General features: G+C 39.0%; 1 protein-coding gene and 1 long non-coding RNA gene across 2 annotated transcripts in view; one reads left to right on the plus strand and one right to left on the minus strand.

Annotated features, from left to right (window-relative positions):
• Positions 1 to 298: 298 nt before the first annotated feature.
• Positions 299 to 15,596, plus strand: part of LOC126469925 (calcyclin-binding protein) — a 56,754-nt gene continuing 41,456 nt past the window's right edge. The window contains exon 1 of the mRNA XM_050097323.1: positions 299 to 456. Within this exon, the coding sequence (XP_049953280.1) occupies positions 430 to 456 (27 nt within the window). The 5' untranslated portion in view covers positions 299 to 429. The remainder of the gene's footprint in view (positions 457 to 15,596) is intronic.
• Positions 7,049 to 13,560, minus strand: LOC126469926 (uncharacterized). Its single transcript, XR_007586094.1, has 3 exons — positions 13,450 to 13,560; positions 13,166 to 13,277; positions 7,049 to 7,270 (listed from the first exon to the last, which is right to left on the minus strand). It is a non-coding gene; the product is annotated as an uncharacterized LOC126469926 (long non-coding RNA).

The following is a 15,596-nucleotide window of genomic DNA, read 5'->3' on the forward strand; positions in this document are numbered from 1 at the left end:
GTAAAATTCTCTTTAATTAAATTGTAGTAAGCTTAAGACGGAAAAACCAGTAATAACTGATTTTATCAACTGCTGCGGAAGATAATCACGCTAACAAAGATATAATGTGTTTTGGCCTTAAGAAAACGAAGAAGGATAAAATCCACTAATAAGATATGAGTTAGCGCAGCAAAAATAGGTTAACTTCCAACGTTAGAAGCCGACGGAACTGTCAAAACTTTCTTCCCGAGAAACCTTAGTGTATGGGCCCGTTGACAGACTGTGTCCGACCCGCCGTGAGAGAGAGAGCTTTGCTAGGCATGACAACAAACAGTGATCTGTGACTACAAAGTTTGAATGTAAGTTCTTTGTGATTAGGCAGGAAAGTTTGAGATTGTGTGTACTATATAGTCGAAGTAAGAGTGCGTCTCAGTTTGAGTTTTATCCAGAATGTCTGTTAATTCAAGAATGGAGCAGGTAATGGAATAAAAAGTCTAAAACTATTACTGCATGCCTTGCGCCGCTAACAAAAAAAATTCATATCAACAAAAGGGTGGTGTAGACGTCGACGTTTCTTGGTTGATCGCCGAGTAAATTTTTGAAGTCAGTAGCCTAACTAAATAGATCGCTGCCGGCTTTGTATGTAGGTGCGTTACTCCTAAAATTTGTTATTTTATGATCTAGCGCCGTAGAAATCGTTTTGCGAAACGCTTAGAATGTTCTGGAAAGTGGGCGATAGCGGCTTAATTTTCATATTACAGTTAAAACTTCCTAATTGTTTCAAAACGACCGATAGAGAATTGGAATAAAGTTGGAAATTAGTCGCAGTTTTCCAGAGAGTGAATTGCGTTTAGTGAACAATGTACTTGTTGGCGTGCTGTTGTTTCATAGTCTCAGCAAGCTGATTTCTTTCTTTCAATGGTTTATCGAAGTGTCCAAGGGGAAGGCCGTGTGAGTGCTTAACAGACCCCGTCCTTCACTCAGTATTCATTGCCAGTTATTAGTTAAAATTAACATTTTGTGCTGGTATTATCATGCAGTTACTCTAATGTACTGGCATGGCAGTGCACCATTCATAAGTACGCTGGGTGCTGGAAATAGTGTAGTTCGCCGTGTATATGCAGTCAGTAACCATTGTTGGTTGTCATACTCTGTCTAGTGCCACATGCCTCCCTTAGTGATGGTGCCGTATAAAATGCTTTCCTATTTTGAATTTGTATTGCGCTATTTCTTTTTAAACCACTTGCACGTAGAATTGTGTTCTTCCAATGTTATTCGACGTGTAGGTTTAATAAGGTCAGACAGTCATTAATTTCAGTAGTTCACTCTGTATTCATTTCAGCTACAGGTATCTGAACCTCCACAATAAAAGCCTGTATCATTTTAATGCTTTCTATATGTCGACTTCATGCCAGTTACTGTTATGTTTCATTCTCACCGCTTCACTCTTCTGAAAAGTCTTCAAATTACAAAAGAAACACAACAGTCTGAACGTAAGAGTTTCTTGTGAGACTGAAATGTTACCTATATCAAGAATATATTTGCGCAAAATTAACTTTGTCTTCTACACTTACCAGTCTGTTCAAATTTTTTCTGCCTATGCCAATGCTAGTTTCTCTGAAGGAATGTATCGCAAAATTTATGATACAAATGTGGTTTGCTGGTTGTTGTTAATTTGTTTCTTCTTCCGTGATTTGGATACAGTTCAAAATGATTTTTTTTTTAATACAAAGTAATGCTGTCATAAACATGTTTATTTTCATTGAACCGTGTTCTGTTGAATGTGCTGAACAGTTCCTTTACTCTAACCCAAGAACTTGCTTGGCCACCAACAGTTTGAACATAGACTCTGCCTGTGGTGAAAGTGTTGAGAAAGAAGTGAAACTATCTGGGACTGCTTTTCAAAAATAAACACAAACTTTACAATTCAACCGAGTTTATTGTTAACATTGCCATAATTGTGAATGTAATCTCCCCCTACCCTTGAAAGTTTCTGATTGTTGAATGTAATCCGATTATTTATTGCAGTTGGGTATAGTTTGTGATATGACAGTGTATGTATCAATGGCATATGTATGTGCTGTACAAATGATTGTGTTATGGTATTCCTGGCTTCATTAGCACATGGAGGAAAAACGTCAAATGCTAAGTTTTAAGTATCTTACAGTATTTATTGATAAAGTTTTTACCATTACTGCTTAGCATAGAGCTATTAAAAAAGACATATTACAAAAATTTTGTGAGACTAAATACATAATCAAAATTGTTTGTGAGAACTTGTTTATCCATATCAGATCTACAGGAATATGAAGATAGATTTGCAATTACTTCAGGTATTTGTCCAGTCCAGTGCTGAAGTGATGTCATTTCATATCCACTTTCTCCACAATGTCAGACATAAAAACAAAAATGAGTAGCCATTCACTTACGGATGAGACAAACCGAAAGTAACAGAACAATAGTGCAAATGTTTTGTGTTTACAAAGTAAGATCAGCTAAAGTGATACATTGGTAACTGGTAAATAGCAGTCTGTGTACAGGTGGAGGTTTCATACAAAAAAAACTTGTACAGTCCACAGTTGGGAGCAACTGCATGTATTGATACTGGATGTGCCAGTTTTGTTCCATAATGTTCTCCCAATGTTACATGTGATGTCATAATGTGCAATTAGGAGGAGACCAGAATACTGACACTGTTTCTTTTGCATCTCTCTTAGTTTTAGAATTAAGTTGTGATGACAGAGTAATCTGTAGTGTAACCAGAGTTCTAGGTTGGGTTGGAATGTGACAGTACGGTTGAGGGTTGGTGAATCCAAATAATAGCTGTGAAAGCTTACCTCAGTTGGGTCGTGAGTTTGCAAGTGATATTGGATCCTACAGTTGAAAACTTCTGAATTTAATGGGACCCAGATAAGGGCATACTAAGAGGAGATATCAACTATACAGAAAATAAGGGTGGCGACAGGCTTATTTAATTGGAGTCTTCACTGTCCAGACATTCCAAGAAAAATGCCCTGCATCTCATGATGACCTATTTAGAGAACAGCAAGAACCCGCTTTCAGGGCAAGAGCTAAGAATATTCTTCAGTCTCATAGGTGTTTATCCCTTCGAAATTGTGCAGATAAAATTAGACAGATAACAGCTTCTGAGGGGGCATCAAAGCAGTTGCTCTTCTTGTGCTACATACAGGGCTGGAACTGTAAGAAACAAAAAAATGTGGAACAATAAAATGTATTTTCTGCCACACACGTCACCATGAGTTACTGAGTGTAGACATGGATGTAAATGTCACTAGGAATTCTATTACATAGTTGAGAAATGCTAAGAGCATTTTGTTGAATGTTACATGATTATTTCATGTATAAACTGGTTGCAAAAGGTGTGACAGTGGTGGCCATGAGCAGGAAGTGTGTGGATACTTGAGCATGTGGAATACTTCAGCCACTGATGTTGTCTCATCAGGTTAATTTATTTTTACATAGGTGGTATCACTGTTAAGTTTGACCGAGCGAGGTGGCGCAGTGGTTAGACACTGGACTCGCATTCGGGAGGATGACGTTTCAATACCGCGTCCGGCTGTCCTGATTTAGGTTTTCGGTGATTTCCCTAAATCGCTCCAGGCAAATGCCGGGGTGGTTCCTTTGAAAGGGCACAGCCGACTTCCTTCCCTAATCTGATGAGACCGATGACCTCACTGTCTGGTCTCCTTCCCCAAACAACCCAACCAAACTGTTAAGTTTGTCAGTATTTTACAAGGGAAAAGGCATCTACTGTCTTAGAGCAAGATAGTTGTGTTGTCTGTTTACAGTTTTCGACACCCTTGCAGTAAATAGCTAAATGGTTTCCAATTTTTGTTTGGCTGATTTTTATGTTTGACCAAAAGAAACCTAGTGACTGAAACCTTTGTAGTTTGAACATTATTTTTGTTCTATAACAGTTAGAATAGTTGATTACACAACATAGAAATAGCTAGTTGAACAAAAATGTTGAAGATACGGATGCTTCTGACTCGTGAGATGGGCTAGTTGAGCTATAGCTTAACTTCCCCTATGCTAAAAATACATTTATAGGTGCATTTTGTTGAAAAGAAGCTTTGTGTGAACAAGTGTTACAAAATTGTTACAAAAAAAGTGTGTGCAAAAGCCTTTAGACAATTACACATCATTAAATAGTGTAATTTGTTAGTAGGTAAAGCTTGTCCACTAGCTTCCACAAATGTAAATGTTTGCAAAGGCCTTAAAGTTAGTGGTGTTTTTGCCCGGAATGTGAATTTTCACTAATTATGAGTTTCCGTAACCGACAGTCCCATGTCCTTCTGGAAAGTGCTTGGGCTTCATTCAAATAATGCAAATGATGCCAAGCACATTGAAAGACGTGTGGGTGGGCTTTCGTCTACTTTCGCGTTGAGCCCTCAGCAAGTGGGACCCATTGTTTCACCAGAACTGTGAGACTTTTCTACAAAGCCATGCCTAATTTTATGAAAGGCAGTACGAAAAAGCTAAATTGGCAGTTTTAATTTCTGCTCCTGAAAAGCTATAAATTGAGAAATCGCTTCTGGGTAGAGCAGAAAAAGATAAAAACGGGTAATGGGAAAACTTTGACCAGCACAAAAACAGTCAAAGCAATGCGTCTACCATGGAAATTCAGAATAGGCTTAATCGGAATCATCTAACAGAATCTGACAGTTATTCAACAAAAAGCACAAGCTCCCTCAGGGCCAAGAGTAATAAGAGGGACACTGAAGATGTAGTTGTGGACAGGAACCCAAGCATAAGTGATTGCTTGTTGGTATAATAAGAGAGGGAAAATGTGCTATGCAATTTGTTGGGAAAGTTATTAATATAGAAAAGGAAGGACTGAAAGTTAATTTTCCAAAAACAAAAAACAAAATAGAAACTTGATTCAATGGAAGAGGAGTGAGAACAAACATACATGTGTGCCAGGTTATCCATGGAGTAAATGACTGTTGAAGTTAGTGACATGATTTAGTTGCTTTCTAGTGTGTGGTAATGTCAGTCCAGCTGTTGCCGTGGTGGCTAGCATTGTCGCCCTCACTCTAGTGTCCCATGTTCAAAACCTATTATTGTTTTTATTCAGTGTGTGTGTGTGTGTGTGTGTGTGTGTGTGTGTGTGTGTGTGTGTGAGAGAGAGAGAGAGAGAGAGAGAGAGACTTTCAGGGTTTACAATCATTGTAAATTCTCATTCTTGCATCCATTCTTACATTTACTCTTCAGGAAAATTTGGTGTATTTCCTCGGATGAAATCGATCATAGAAACACTTGGAAACGGAGAAATTCTGAACGCAATGAGTATTATTATTATTATTATTATTATTATTATTACTATTATTATTAGAAACATACATAAAACAATATTTATACGATTGTTGACAGATAAACATAGTTGGCATAATATTTGGCCAAAATTTAGCCTCTTCAGTGCATTTTCTGTTGGCTGGTGACAGTTGTCTTCTGTACAGGTGGCTAGACACAGTTGACACTGAAGCATATGTTGAACAGTCTGTTCTTCCCCACAGTCACACTGGGTTTTCTTTTCTTCAGTGTATCTCCATTTTACCAGGTTAGCCCATGATTTGCCTGTACCTACCTCAGCCTGTTCAAGGACATAGAGATTTTCCAATTCTCATCATGACCAGGGGGTAAAAATTCTGAAAATCTTCTCCAACCAGGAGTGCTGTATGTCTCGGCGCTGCAAGTGGTTATTAGTTTCTCCAGTGTTCTGAGGAAACTTTTCCTTGGCCTTAGTCATTGTGGGTGCGATTGTTACTCATGCATGCATTGGTGCTCCAGTTTTGTTGTTTCCCCGTTTGCTGCTATTTCTCTTCGAACAGAAGGTGGTGCAATTCCTGCAGTTGTAGAGCCAACCAACTAGAGTTGACTTCAAGCAGCCTGTTATAATTCTGCATGTGTTGTTTAGGGCAATTTCCACCTGTTTGGCATTTGTTGACTTACAGCAAACAAGACAGGCATACTCTGCAGTGGAGTAGCATAATGCCATAGCAGAATTTCGGATGGTTCCAGCTTGACTGCCCCACTGTAATCTGGCCAGTTTTCTCAGTAGGTTGTCCCTGGAGTAGACCTTTGATTTGAAATTCATGCAGTGTTTTTTGAATGTTAGAGGTCTGTCAAGTGTTGTTCCAAGGTACTTTTGAGTGTCACAGTGTTCCAGTTTAACCCCTGACCATTCTATCTTTAACTTGCAGGTTGTTTCCCTATAATTCAAATGGAAAGCACATGTGTGTGTCTTTGATGGGTTTGGTTTAAGCTGGTTTATTCTGTAGTATTTTGACATATCTTAAAGAGCACTCTTATGGGTGATTTGTATTCTATAGAAGTTTGAGAGTTGAGTTGCCAGAGCGAGATCAGCATACAAAAAACTCCTGCAGTTGGTGACTATTGTTTGGTTGTTAGAGTATATATTGAAGAGAAGTGGAGCGAACACACTTGCCTGGGGAAGGCCATTTTTCTGCAGCCTCAATCGGCTATGTTACAGTCCTTCTAGGTCAACGAAGAATCTTTGGTTCTGCAGAAGATTGGTGACAAGCTTGGAGAGGCTGAAATCCATGGTTAGGTTGTAGATCTTGTTTAATGGTAACTGCTGGTTGACGGTGTCGTACGCTGCTGGCAGGTCCACAAGTCATGGATGGATTTGAAGCCCGTAAGGTGACAGTGAGCATTGTGCAAAGGCAGGTTTCACTACAGTGACATTTCTTCATTTGAATCTAAGTTGGGAAATAAACATTGCTGAAGATTTCACCTGTTGGCAATAATTTTGCAGCAAACTATATCTGACAGATCACTTCTATGAAAACTAATGCCTGCAATTGATAATGAATAAAGATACACCACAGGAATTCACGTTGTACACATGGCGCCCAAGTTTTAACTGTCTGCCACTTCCTGACGGAATGCGCATTTTTTTTTTTTTTTTTTTTTTTTTTTTTTTTTTTTTTTTTTTTTTTAAAAAAAACCGTTTACATTCCCGCTTGGGTTTGCCGTCTGAGTTACCGATCAGTTTAGCAAATGAAGCGCGGGCTGTCGACTGCATTTTACATTTTGTCCATCAAAGCAATATGGTGAAGGCTATTTTTTTCCTTTGGGCCTCTGTTTCTGTATGGTGTCTTTTGTAGCCCTTTCTCCATGCCCCTGTTTTTTAGCTATCTTCTCTTACATCAGTTGGGATTGACGTATAGTCGTTTTTAACTCCTCTGTCTTTGTGTTTTGTAGTTTGGACTTGGGCGCGTATGACCCCAGTTGTTGTTTTTGTGCCCTAAAACAAAACAAACCACAGGGATTTCATGCATAACAATTTCATATTATTTTTTCCAGTCTTGTATCATTTGTTTTTTAATTCATACACCAGATACAAAACTAGTAGCCAAATAAGGACAACATTTCAATATACATTTGTAAAGTAATATTCTATGGGCATAGGTAGATAGTAAGTAAATAAAAAACAGAAATAAAAGTAATAATCAAACTTCAGACATGGGACACAAAAGTGTGATGCTGCAACCTTAGCCACTGAGCCACTGCTTTGGTTGGACTGTTTACTTGCAAAAGAAAAACACATGTAAATTACTCTCGAAAACTTTGGCCAACATTTTCCTTCAGACGTGTTAGCTTATTTGGGCTTCTCTTCCACTGAGTAACATTTCTGGACAATCTGGCTATGGTACGTGCTGTGTTCTCCTTGTAAGTTTAAATTGCCTCTACCTGAAGACACCACTTTTGTTGGTGATCAATTAGTCTTCAGCCTCCCATCATCAATGCTAAAAAAATTACTGTGTGAGTACTTTTACTATCATAGCTGGTTTTGAAGAACTTAGTATTTTGTAAAGTTTGTTTGTTTTTAACATGAGATTTGAAATCCTTAAACATGTTTTGAGAATGAAATCATGATTTAAGTCTGTTATTTTCCACCTCAAGTATCCCAATAACATGGATCAAGCATCCCCACCATAGGTATCCTTCAGCCATCATGTAAAACAACTTTGCAAACAATTTCTTCATTGCTGCATATTTTAGAATTTGTTTTTAAATGAATATCTTATGGGGGAATGTGTAAGGCTTATCATGACAGTTGGGTCATTCCATGTCAGTTCAACCAGGGGCTCCAGCTCATAGGCTCAGATTTGACTGAAATTCAGTAAACTAATTCTACCATGTGTGGAACACTAATGTACAAAGTATCAGGTACCCCTGCCAGTTAGTTCCAGAATTATGACTTGTGAAAGAAGGTGGCGTGACCCCGAAACTGCAACTCGCAGCTGGCAATCTATCTTCAGACCCAACTTCAGGTCTTAATAACTTTGGAACTATTCCACACAGTCCAGTGAAATTTTTACAGTAACATCCATTTACAGAACACACTCCATGAATCAAAACACCAACAACATATTTCTGAGGGAAAATAAAAAATTCTAAAATGTGATTAAAAATTGTAATATGTTACAAGGTACATATTGTAGGTGCCCTCTATGCCAACTATAATTCACTCAAAAAGGGAAAAAGGGTATAAATTTTTTTGTGGTAAGCTTAATGTGGCCTAAACACACACAGAACTCATCATGCCCAATCAGTCACAAAAACTGAGTTACATGCACACGAAAATACAAAAATTTGAAAAATTACCTGAAAAACATGGATTTTTGATGTGTGGCAGCACAAAAGGGACTAGTGGTATCCAAGCCAAATTTCACACTCTGCATAAGTAGACCATAATGATATATATCTCAAAATTTCAGCATGTTATTGCAAGACATTTGTGTACAATGGAAGATGACAGATGTATTTGATGATGTGGCCATTGTTCCACAACACAATTTTGTAAAAACATATCGTAAACTGTTCTGCCTCTACTTATCCTTTCCCACAACTGTTTAATCACTAAGCAACAACATATAGACAGATTAACACAATCTATCATTAACGTTTACTGCACTTCAACTGTTTAGCTACTGTACTCTGTATATTGAGTGGCAAGTTGTATTGTCTTCCTGATACTGTGGTAGGAACTGGAACTGTCATAAGAATATGTTCAAAAGGAATCCAACACCTGTCTGCCAAATGTGGCCAATGAAATGATCTTGGTGGTCCTGCTGGTGCCATGAAGTTCACAAATACATCACCTTCTGCTTCACAGCACTCTGCAACACATCCTAAGTACTATTTGTCATCATAAACAGCAATAACATAGCAACCTGGTTATATGTTGCTGCTTTTGCTTCTGAAGCCTGAGTCAGACACACTGTAAAGACACACGTTGTGCATGAACCTATAGTTATAACCAGTCAGTCTGCTCATCTGCACATTGTCAGACTCCGCTGGAGAGAAGCTATGATGGCTCCTTGTGCCTGCAACAGTTTTAACGTGTTCTAGTGTGCTTTTTAGCAACTCTTCTACCGATTTCACCTCATCTTTCGAAACAGAATGATTCTATGCCAGAGATATTTTTCTGTGCCCAGGTAAATAATTGAAGTGTCAGAATGTGACCTTCTGTAGGGTGCTGCAGACTAGCTCGTGATGCCCTGCGCTTAATGGTAGCACCAATACTATCACATACATTTTTACCATGACTTGTTGCAAAAAAATTCCATTCTGCGTTAATCTGAAAAGCATGGTAATGCATGCATAAATTTTTGAGATTTATACAGTTTTTTTACTGACTAACTGCCCCATCACTGAAGTATTTCGCAAAATGTATGTGAGGCAGCTTGTTTCTCACATATGCCATGACAGTCCAAATGTGGGCATGAACTGCAATGTCATCATGAATTAAACAGTCACTAAAAACGCACAGGTTCATGACAGACACATCACCTGATTCACCTCTATAGTAAATTGCAAATGGATGGAGAGTTGCGTGACTGTTGTCCCAATGATATCCTTGGATGGTATCTTGAACTATAAATGCATATTTTTCAGAAAAGTCTAGTATTACTATAATTTCATCTTGTTTTAAATTATCCTTACAAAACTGGAAATAAGCCGATTGTGCTGTTGCGGTGAAGCTGTGTGTGGTCAGTTTGTCCATTTTTTGACAACACATTTCAACAAAATCTTCCACTGTACTTTGCTTTGTTTCAAGACTTGTGCAATCCATGTGTGTCCATTGTTTATAAGAAACAAGTTCACCATACAGTCTGTTATTCATGTGTTCTGCAAGATTTGCCTTGCCAGGACACTCTTCACTCCTGTGTATCGTGCACTGGTAGGAACTGGTGTCACACACTAGCAGCTTCATTGCACCTTTGTAATCCAGACCAGAATCCTTTATAGCAGCAAACATCAGCTTAGCATTTTGATGGGTCTCTCATGTGTGTGCCCCTTGCACTTACAGGCACAACCCATTTTGGCCGAAGATTGAAAAAAAGATGATAAACCTACTTTGGTATTGGGATACTTTTCCTTGAATTCTACATATAGTTCTGATATGTTGCATAGCAACAATCTTTTTTGCATCTGTACACATACATTTCCCATTTTCACCATTACATACTCATTTTTCCAGGAGTTATTCGCCTGTAGTCATTATTTTCATAAAACTCCGACACTGGCACCTTTATTTCTGAACTCAATTGCTTACCCTGAGCCAGCTGAAGTTGTGGAAGCACTCCTTGGGTTGTTTTTATTTTCCCAGCTTGCTTTACCATATATGTAGAAACATTGAATTCCTTTGTAGTGTAGTCAATAGACCAGCTGGAAGGTGCAAGGGTAAGAATAGCTACTTTTTTCTGGCATGTGGATATGGCACATTTTTCTTTCAAATCGTGCACAATTTTGTCAAAGTCAAAGCATTTCTGGCATGATTTCTGTTCCTTTGGAGTAGATAGTTCTTCCTCTTCCACCATTAGTGAGTCAGCTATTTTGTGTTTCAATTCCATTTGAGCTTCTTGTAGTTTTCTTCTACCATAGCTGGGCCTGTATCTTTTCCCAACTTTGTCTCTCTTCATGGGAGACAAACCAAGAGCAGTCACTGAAGAATTTAATTGCTCATCTGCTGTGGTTGTAGGTGGCTGATACTCTTCGTCACTGTCATGTAAATTATCAGAATATTCTTCATTTTTTAGCAGTGTAACACACCTGGAACATAACTTTGTTTCATGTTAAGTCACATGCACTGATTCACTTTCAATACTGATTTTATATCAATTTCTCTGAGGCTACACTTCACTGTCTTCCTATTAATTCAAAATGGATCAAAACAACTTCTTTGTAAGAAAGAATACATATCCAGAAACACTTTCATATGATAACAAACACTAAAGTTTCCTGGAACTGTACTTCTTGTGCCCACAGGGTGTATCCTGGATCTGTATCCCGGATCTCCATAGCAACAAATCTTGGTCCGATTCATCCAGATCATACAGTACACAGCGAATTCCACATTTTGTTCCATATGTTGTTTTTATGACATTCATATGCTTGTGCTCTACCAATACTACAACTTTTTTGAACAAAAGCACCACTAGTACACTCTTCTGCCTCCATACTGACTTTCCACAACAGTTCTGACCAGTCTGAACTAGAATCTTAAAAACATGAGTAACCTGTAATTGTTGCTTGTTGTTCCTGCCTAACAATGACTCATTCTGTCCCTGAAAACTACCATTGTTTAACTTTGTTGCCTAATGGTTCCCAACAATTGCTGCAGCTTTACCTGAAACAAGCTGTCAGCATCATCACTATTACTTGCCAAATCATGTTAAAAGAAACATAACCAAATACGTCTGTCAACTTTTATTGTACACAAATGTCTTGCAATAACAAGTAGAAATTTTGCCACATATTATATTATGGTCTACTTATGCAGTGTTTGAAATTTGGCTTGGATATGTACCTTTTAACATATTACATTTTTTAATCACATTTTGGAATTCTTTATTTTCCCTCAGAAATATGCTGGTGTTTTGATTCATGGAGTGTGTTCTCTAAATGGATGTTACTGTAAAAATTTCACTGGACTGTGTGGAATAGTTCCAAAGTTATTAAGACCTGAAGTTGGGTCTGAAGATAGATTGCCAGATGCGAGTTGCAATTTCCGGGTCACGCCACCTTCTTTCACAAGCCACAATTCTGGGATTAATTGGCAGGGGAACTTAAAATTTTGTACGTGAGTGTTCCACACTTGGTAGCATTGGTGTGCTAAATTTCAGCAAAATCTGAGACTATCGGCTGGAACATTTTCTCAAATTGGTTGAATTGACATGGAATGACCCAGTTTCATTTGTGTCTAAGTACATAGCAAAAATAAAAATAATTAAAATGAAAATGTGGCTGAACTTTGCTCAATCTTCCCCATTGTTTTACAAATGGCAAATTGCTGCATTTAATAAGCTTAGTGTGGGTTTGTGGGGATAATGAATACATTGCCAGAATACCGTAGTGTGGATGAAGGGGGGGGGGGGGTACGGCAAGATTGTAGTACCGTGCATCGGCTTTGACCCATGTCACAGAGTTGAGGGACACCCATGTTTCCAGCTTACATAATATGGAAAATACAATGTCACTCACTACACACACACAGAGAGAGACAAATAACATGAAAAATATTTAATTATGTAAATAACATGAAACTAATGGTAGCATTATGGGGACTAAGGGATTGTGGGTGGGGACTAACTAAATTTATGAGAATCCTAATAATGAAGACTTACCAAAATGAATACTAGCACAGAAATCAGTCCAGCAAAATCATCAGAAATCAACAAAACCACAATAATAATAAAAAAAAAAAAACTGAAATGCTACTATCAGAAATTTCACTTGAGCTATAAATTTAAAACAAAATCCATGGTAACACACAACCTAGACTTTCTCGTGTAACTAACACCTAAGTCCTAACGTCACCAATGTGGGGCATAATCCATACCAATTCAGGCAGGCTAGGAAAAAATCTTACCTTCATAGTCGTTGATGTTAGTGAATTTAGCATATGTTAAAATGAAGGGCTGAGTGATGAATACGTAATTTTTTGTTTTCTCCAAAAAAATGTCTACTACGAGATACAGCCGTCCAAAGATGACACTGTGCAAACCATTTTGAAGTTGTGAATTTTGGAAAAAATTTTAAAACGCTGTATCTCTGCAACAGTTGTAGATACTTTTTTTATTTTAATGATAATTGCTTTATGATTACAAAGAAATACTCCATTTGGACTTACCTGTCGAAGTTCTTTTACTGTAGCATTCAGATGTTGTTTTACAATTCATGGAATTTTTTCCAAAAATGCCAATCCATATTCTGTTGATTACTACCATATAGTTCTACATTCCCTGAAAAGGAGAGCTTCCACTTTTAGTTTGAATGGGCTTTATAAACAATTGAAATTTTTGCCATAAATAAAATCTGTTTTATTACCACATTATCACACAACGGGCTCCTATAAATCAAAACCTAGCCTTATTTAACATAATTTTACTTTTGAAATATGAGTAAGACACTCACATTTTCAAGCATTTTAAACAGTTCCAAATGTATGTGAAAGGTCCAAAGACTTAAAGGTTTCAATTTATACAACTTCTGTGCACTCTGTTTTGTACTGATACTAGCCAGTCAATGAACTAAAAATGTGTTCCACTGCTTCATTATCTTCCTTTGATATGTAGTGATGCCTTCCTGTTGAACAAACAGGAACTGGAGCACTTAAAATTATCAAAATATCGTGAACAGGAAGTGTGCACTGATGACGTTGTTCCTGTTCTTCAGCTGGAATCCTATATTCAGCAGCTGGTCCATGTGGTAGTATAAAGTTCATTACAATTTCGCTTAACTCGTAACTGATGTCTATAATCACTGCAATCCAACACACACACACACACTCTCTCTCTCTCTCTCTCTCTCTCTCTCTCTACATACGTCCCCCCATGTCAGGTTGTGAATCTGAATATTATCCTGCTGTTTCTGAGGTGTTTGGCAAATGAACGAAATTTCTTCTTTCTTGCTCCTTAAAGTGCATGCAATATGAGTTCGCCCATCACTTTGAGTCTGAAAATGTCTTCTGAATTCCTTTCACAGGAGTAGTTTATTTGGACCAGTCTTCTTTTTTCTGCTCACAGAATACCTCAATTTCCTTTTTGGACAAAAGAATGAAGGCTGTGAATGTGTAAGATTTCACTTGTACAATCCTCAGCATTCTGAATCACAGCTCTGTTTGGTCTGGAAAGATTATTTTGTAGCATGCTGCTTCAGCAGGCCTCCTACACCATCACAAGGCCCCTTCCCATGACCAGTAACACTGTATACCCAGTCAGTTGGCACAAGTGACTTACTCAGTTCAAACAGCTGGTAACAGTTTTTAATAGGACTAGGAGCACCATCAGAAATGACGATGATCCCCTCTGCCCCTACCCCCTGTGGGTCTGGGGGCTAGAATAGGCCTGAGGTATTCCTGTCTGTTGCAAGAGGCGACTAAAAGAAGTCTCACACATATTGGCCTTTATGTGATGGTCCCCTGTAGGGTTTGACCTCCATTTTTCAAAATTTTCCTGAAGAGCGAGCCAATTGGGAAGGGCACTTTACATGGTGCATCATGTCCATGTGCTGAGACCTATTGCATCCTTCGTTGACGTGGATTTGCACTTCCCCTCATTCTCCAACTCTTGGGCGAGGTCACCCTCCTGGGTGCGTATTTTTCTATCAACTGCAGTATCGTTTTCTACACTGACAATGATCATGCATTTGTTTGCTTGGTTGCACCTGATATCCATCACAGTAGCCAGTCCGTTGTGGTGGGGCCACCGTGTACCCTGTTGGTTGTATCCCCCTGAGCACACAGGGATCGCTCTGTTGATGCCTGCACTGTTAACTCTCCACATATACCGAGAAGTAGATGCCCGTTACCCTGGGGCATCGGGACTCCCGACAATGGCAATTGTGCTGAGTGGCCTTTGCTGCGGCTGGGTGGCGTCTGTGGGAAGGGCCCCTGGTCGGAGTGGGTGGCATCAGGGCGGATGACACGTGATGAAGTGTAGTACATCATCTCTTGCTGGTGGTCAAACACCAGCAGTGTCTAAGTGTTCACAGGCTCAATTCAGTGCACAGAAGTATGACCCCAACTCGTTCCCCTCCCTGGCCACACCATGGGAGGAACGTCAGGTTAAGGATCGCAGCAACTCTTATTCGCCCTGGTACCTTGTACGAGAGCTGATTGGGAATCTTTCATGACGATGAAGCCTCAGTTTTTTATTTAGCATTTAGAGGGCAAGTTTGGGGAGGTGGAGGGCTTGTCTAAATTGAGATCTGGATCAGTCTTGATCAAAACAGCATCCTCTACCCAGTCACGGGAGTTACTTGCTTATGACAAGCTGGGAGATGTTTCTGTAACAAGAGCTTAGATATGGTCCAGGGACCTTCTTTTGCAGTCTGACGATGAGCTGCGCGTCAATTTAGAGCGGCGAGGTGTACACTTCATTCGGCGTGCCCACAGGAGCCCCGAGGGATAATCAGGTTTCCACCGGTGCCTTTATCTTGGCCTTCGAGGATGATACATGACCCGAGAAGGTCAAGTAGATGGTTTACCGCTGTGATGTAAAGCTCTATATCCCTCCCCCAATGCGGTGCTTTAAGTGTTGGATTTTCGGCCATATGTCTTC

The sequence above is a fragment of the Schistocerca serialis genome, chromosome 3 (genome assembly GCF_023864345.2).
Source record: "Schistocerca serialis cubense isolate TAMUIC-IGC-003099 chromosome 3, iqSchSeri2.2, whole genome shotgun sequence".
Taxonomy (NCBI): domain Eukaryota; kingdom Metazoa; phylum Arthropoda; class Insecta; order Orthoptera; family Acrididae; genus Schistocerca; species Schistocerca serialis.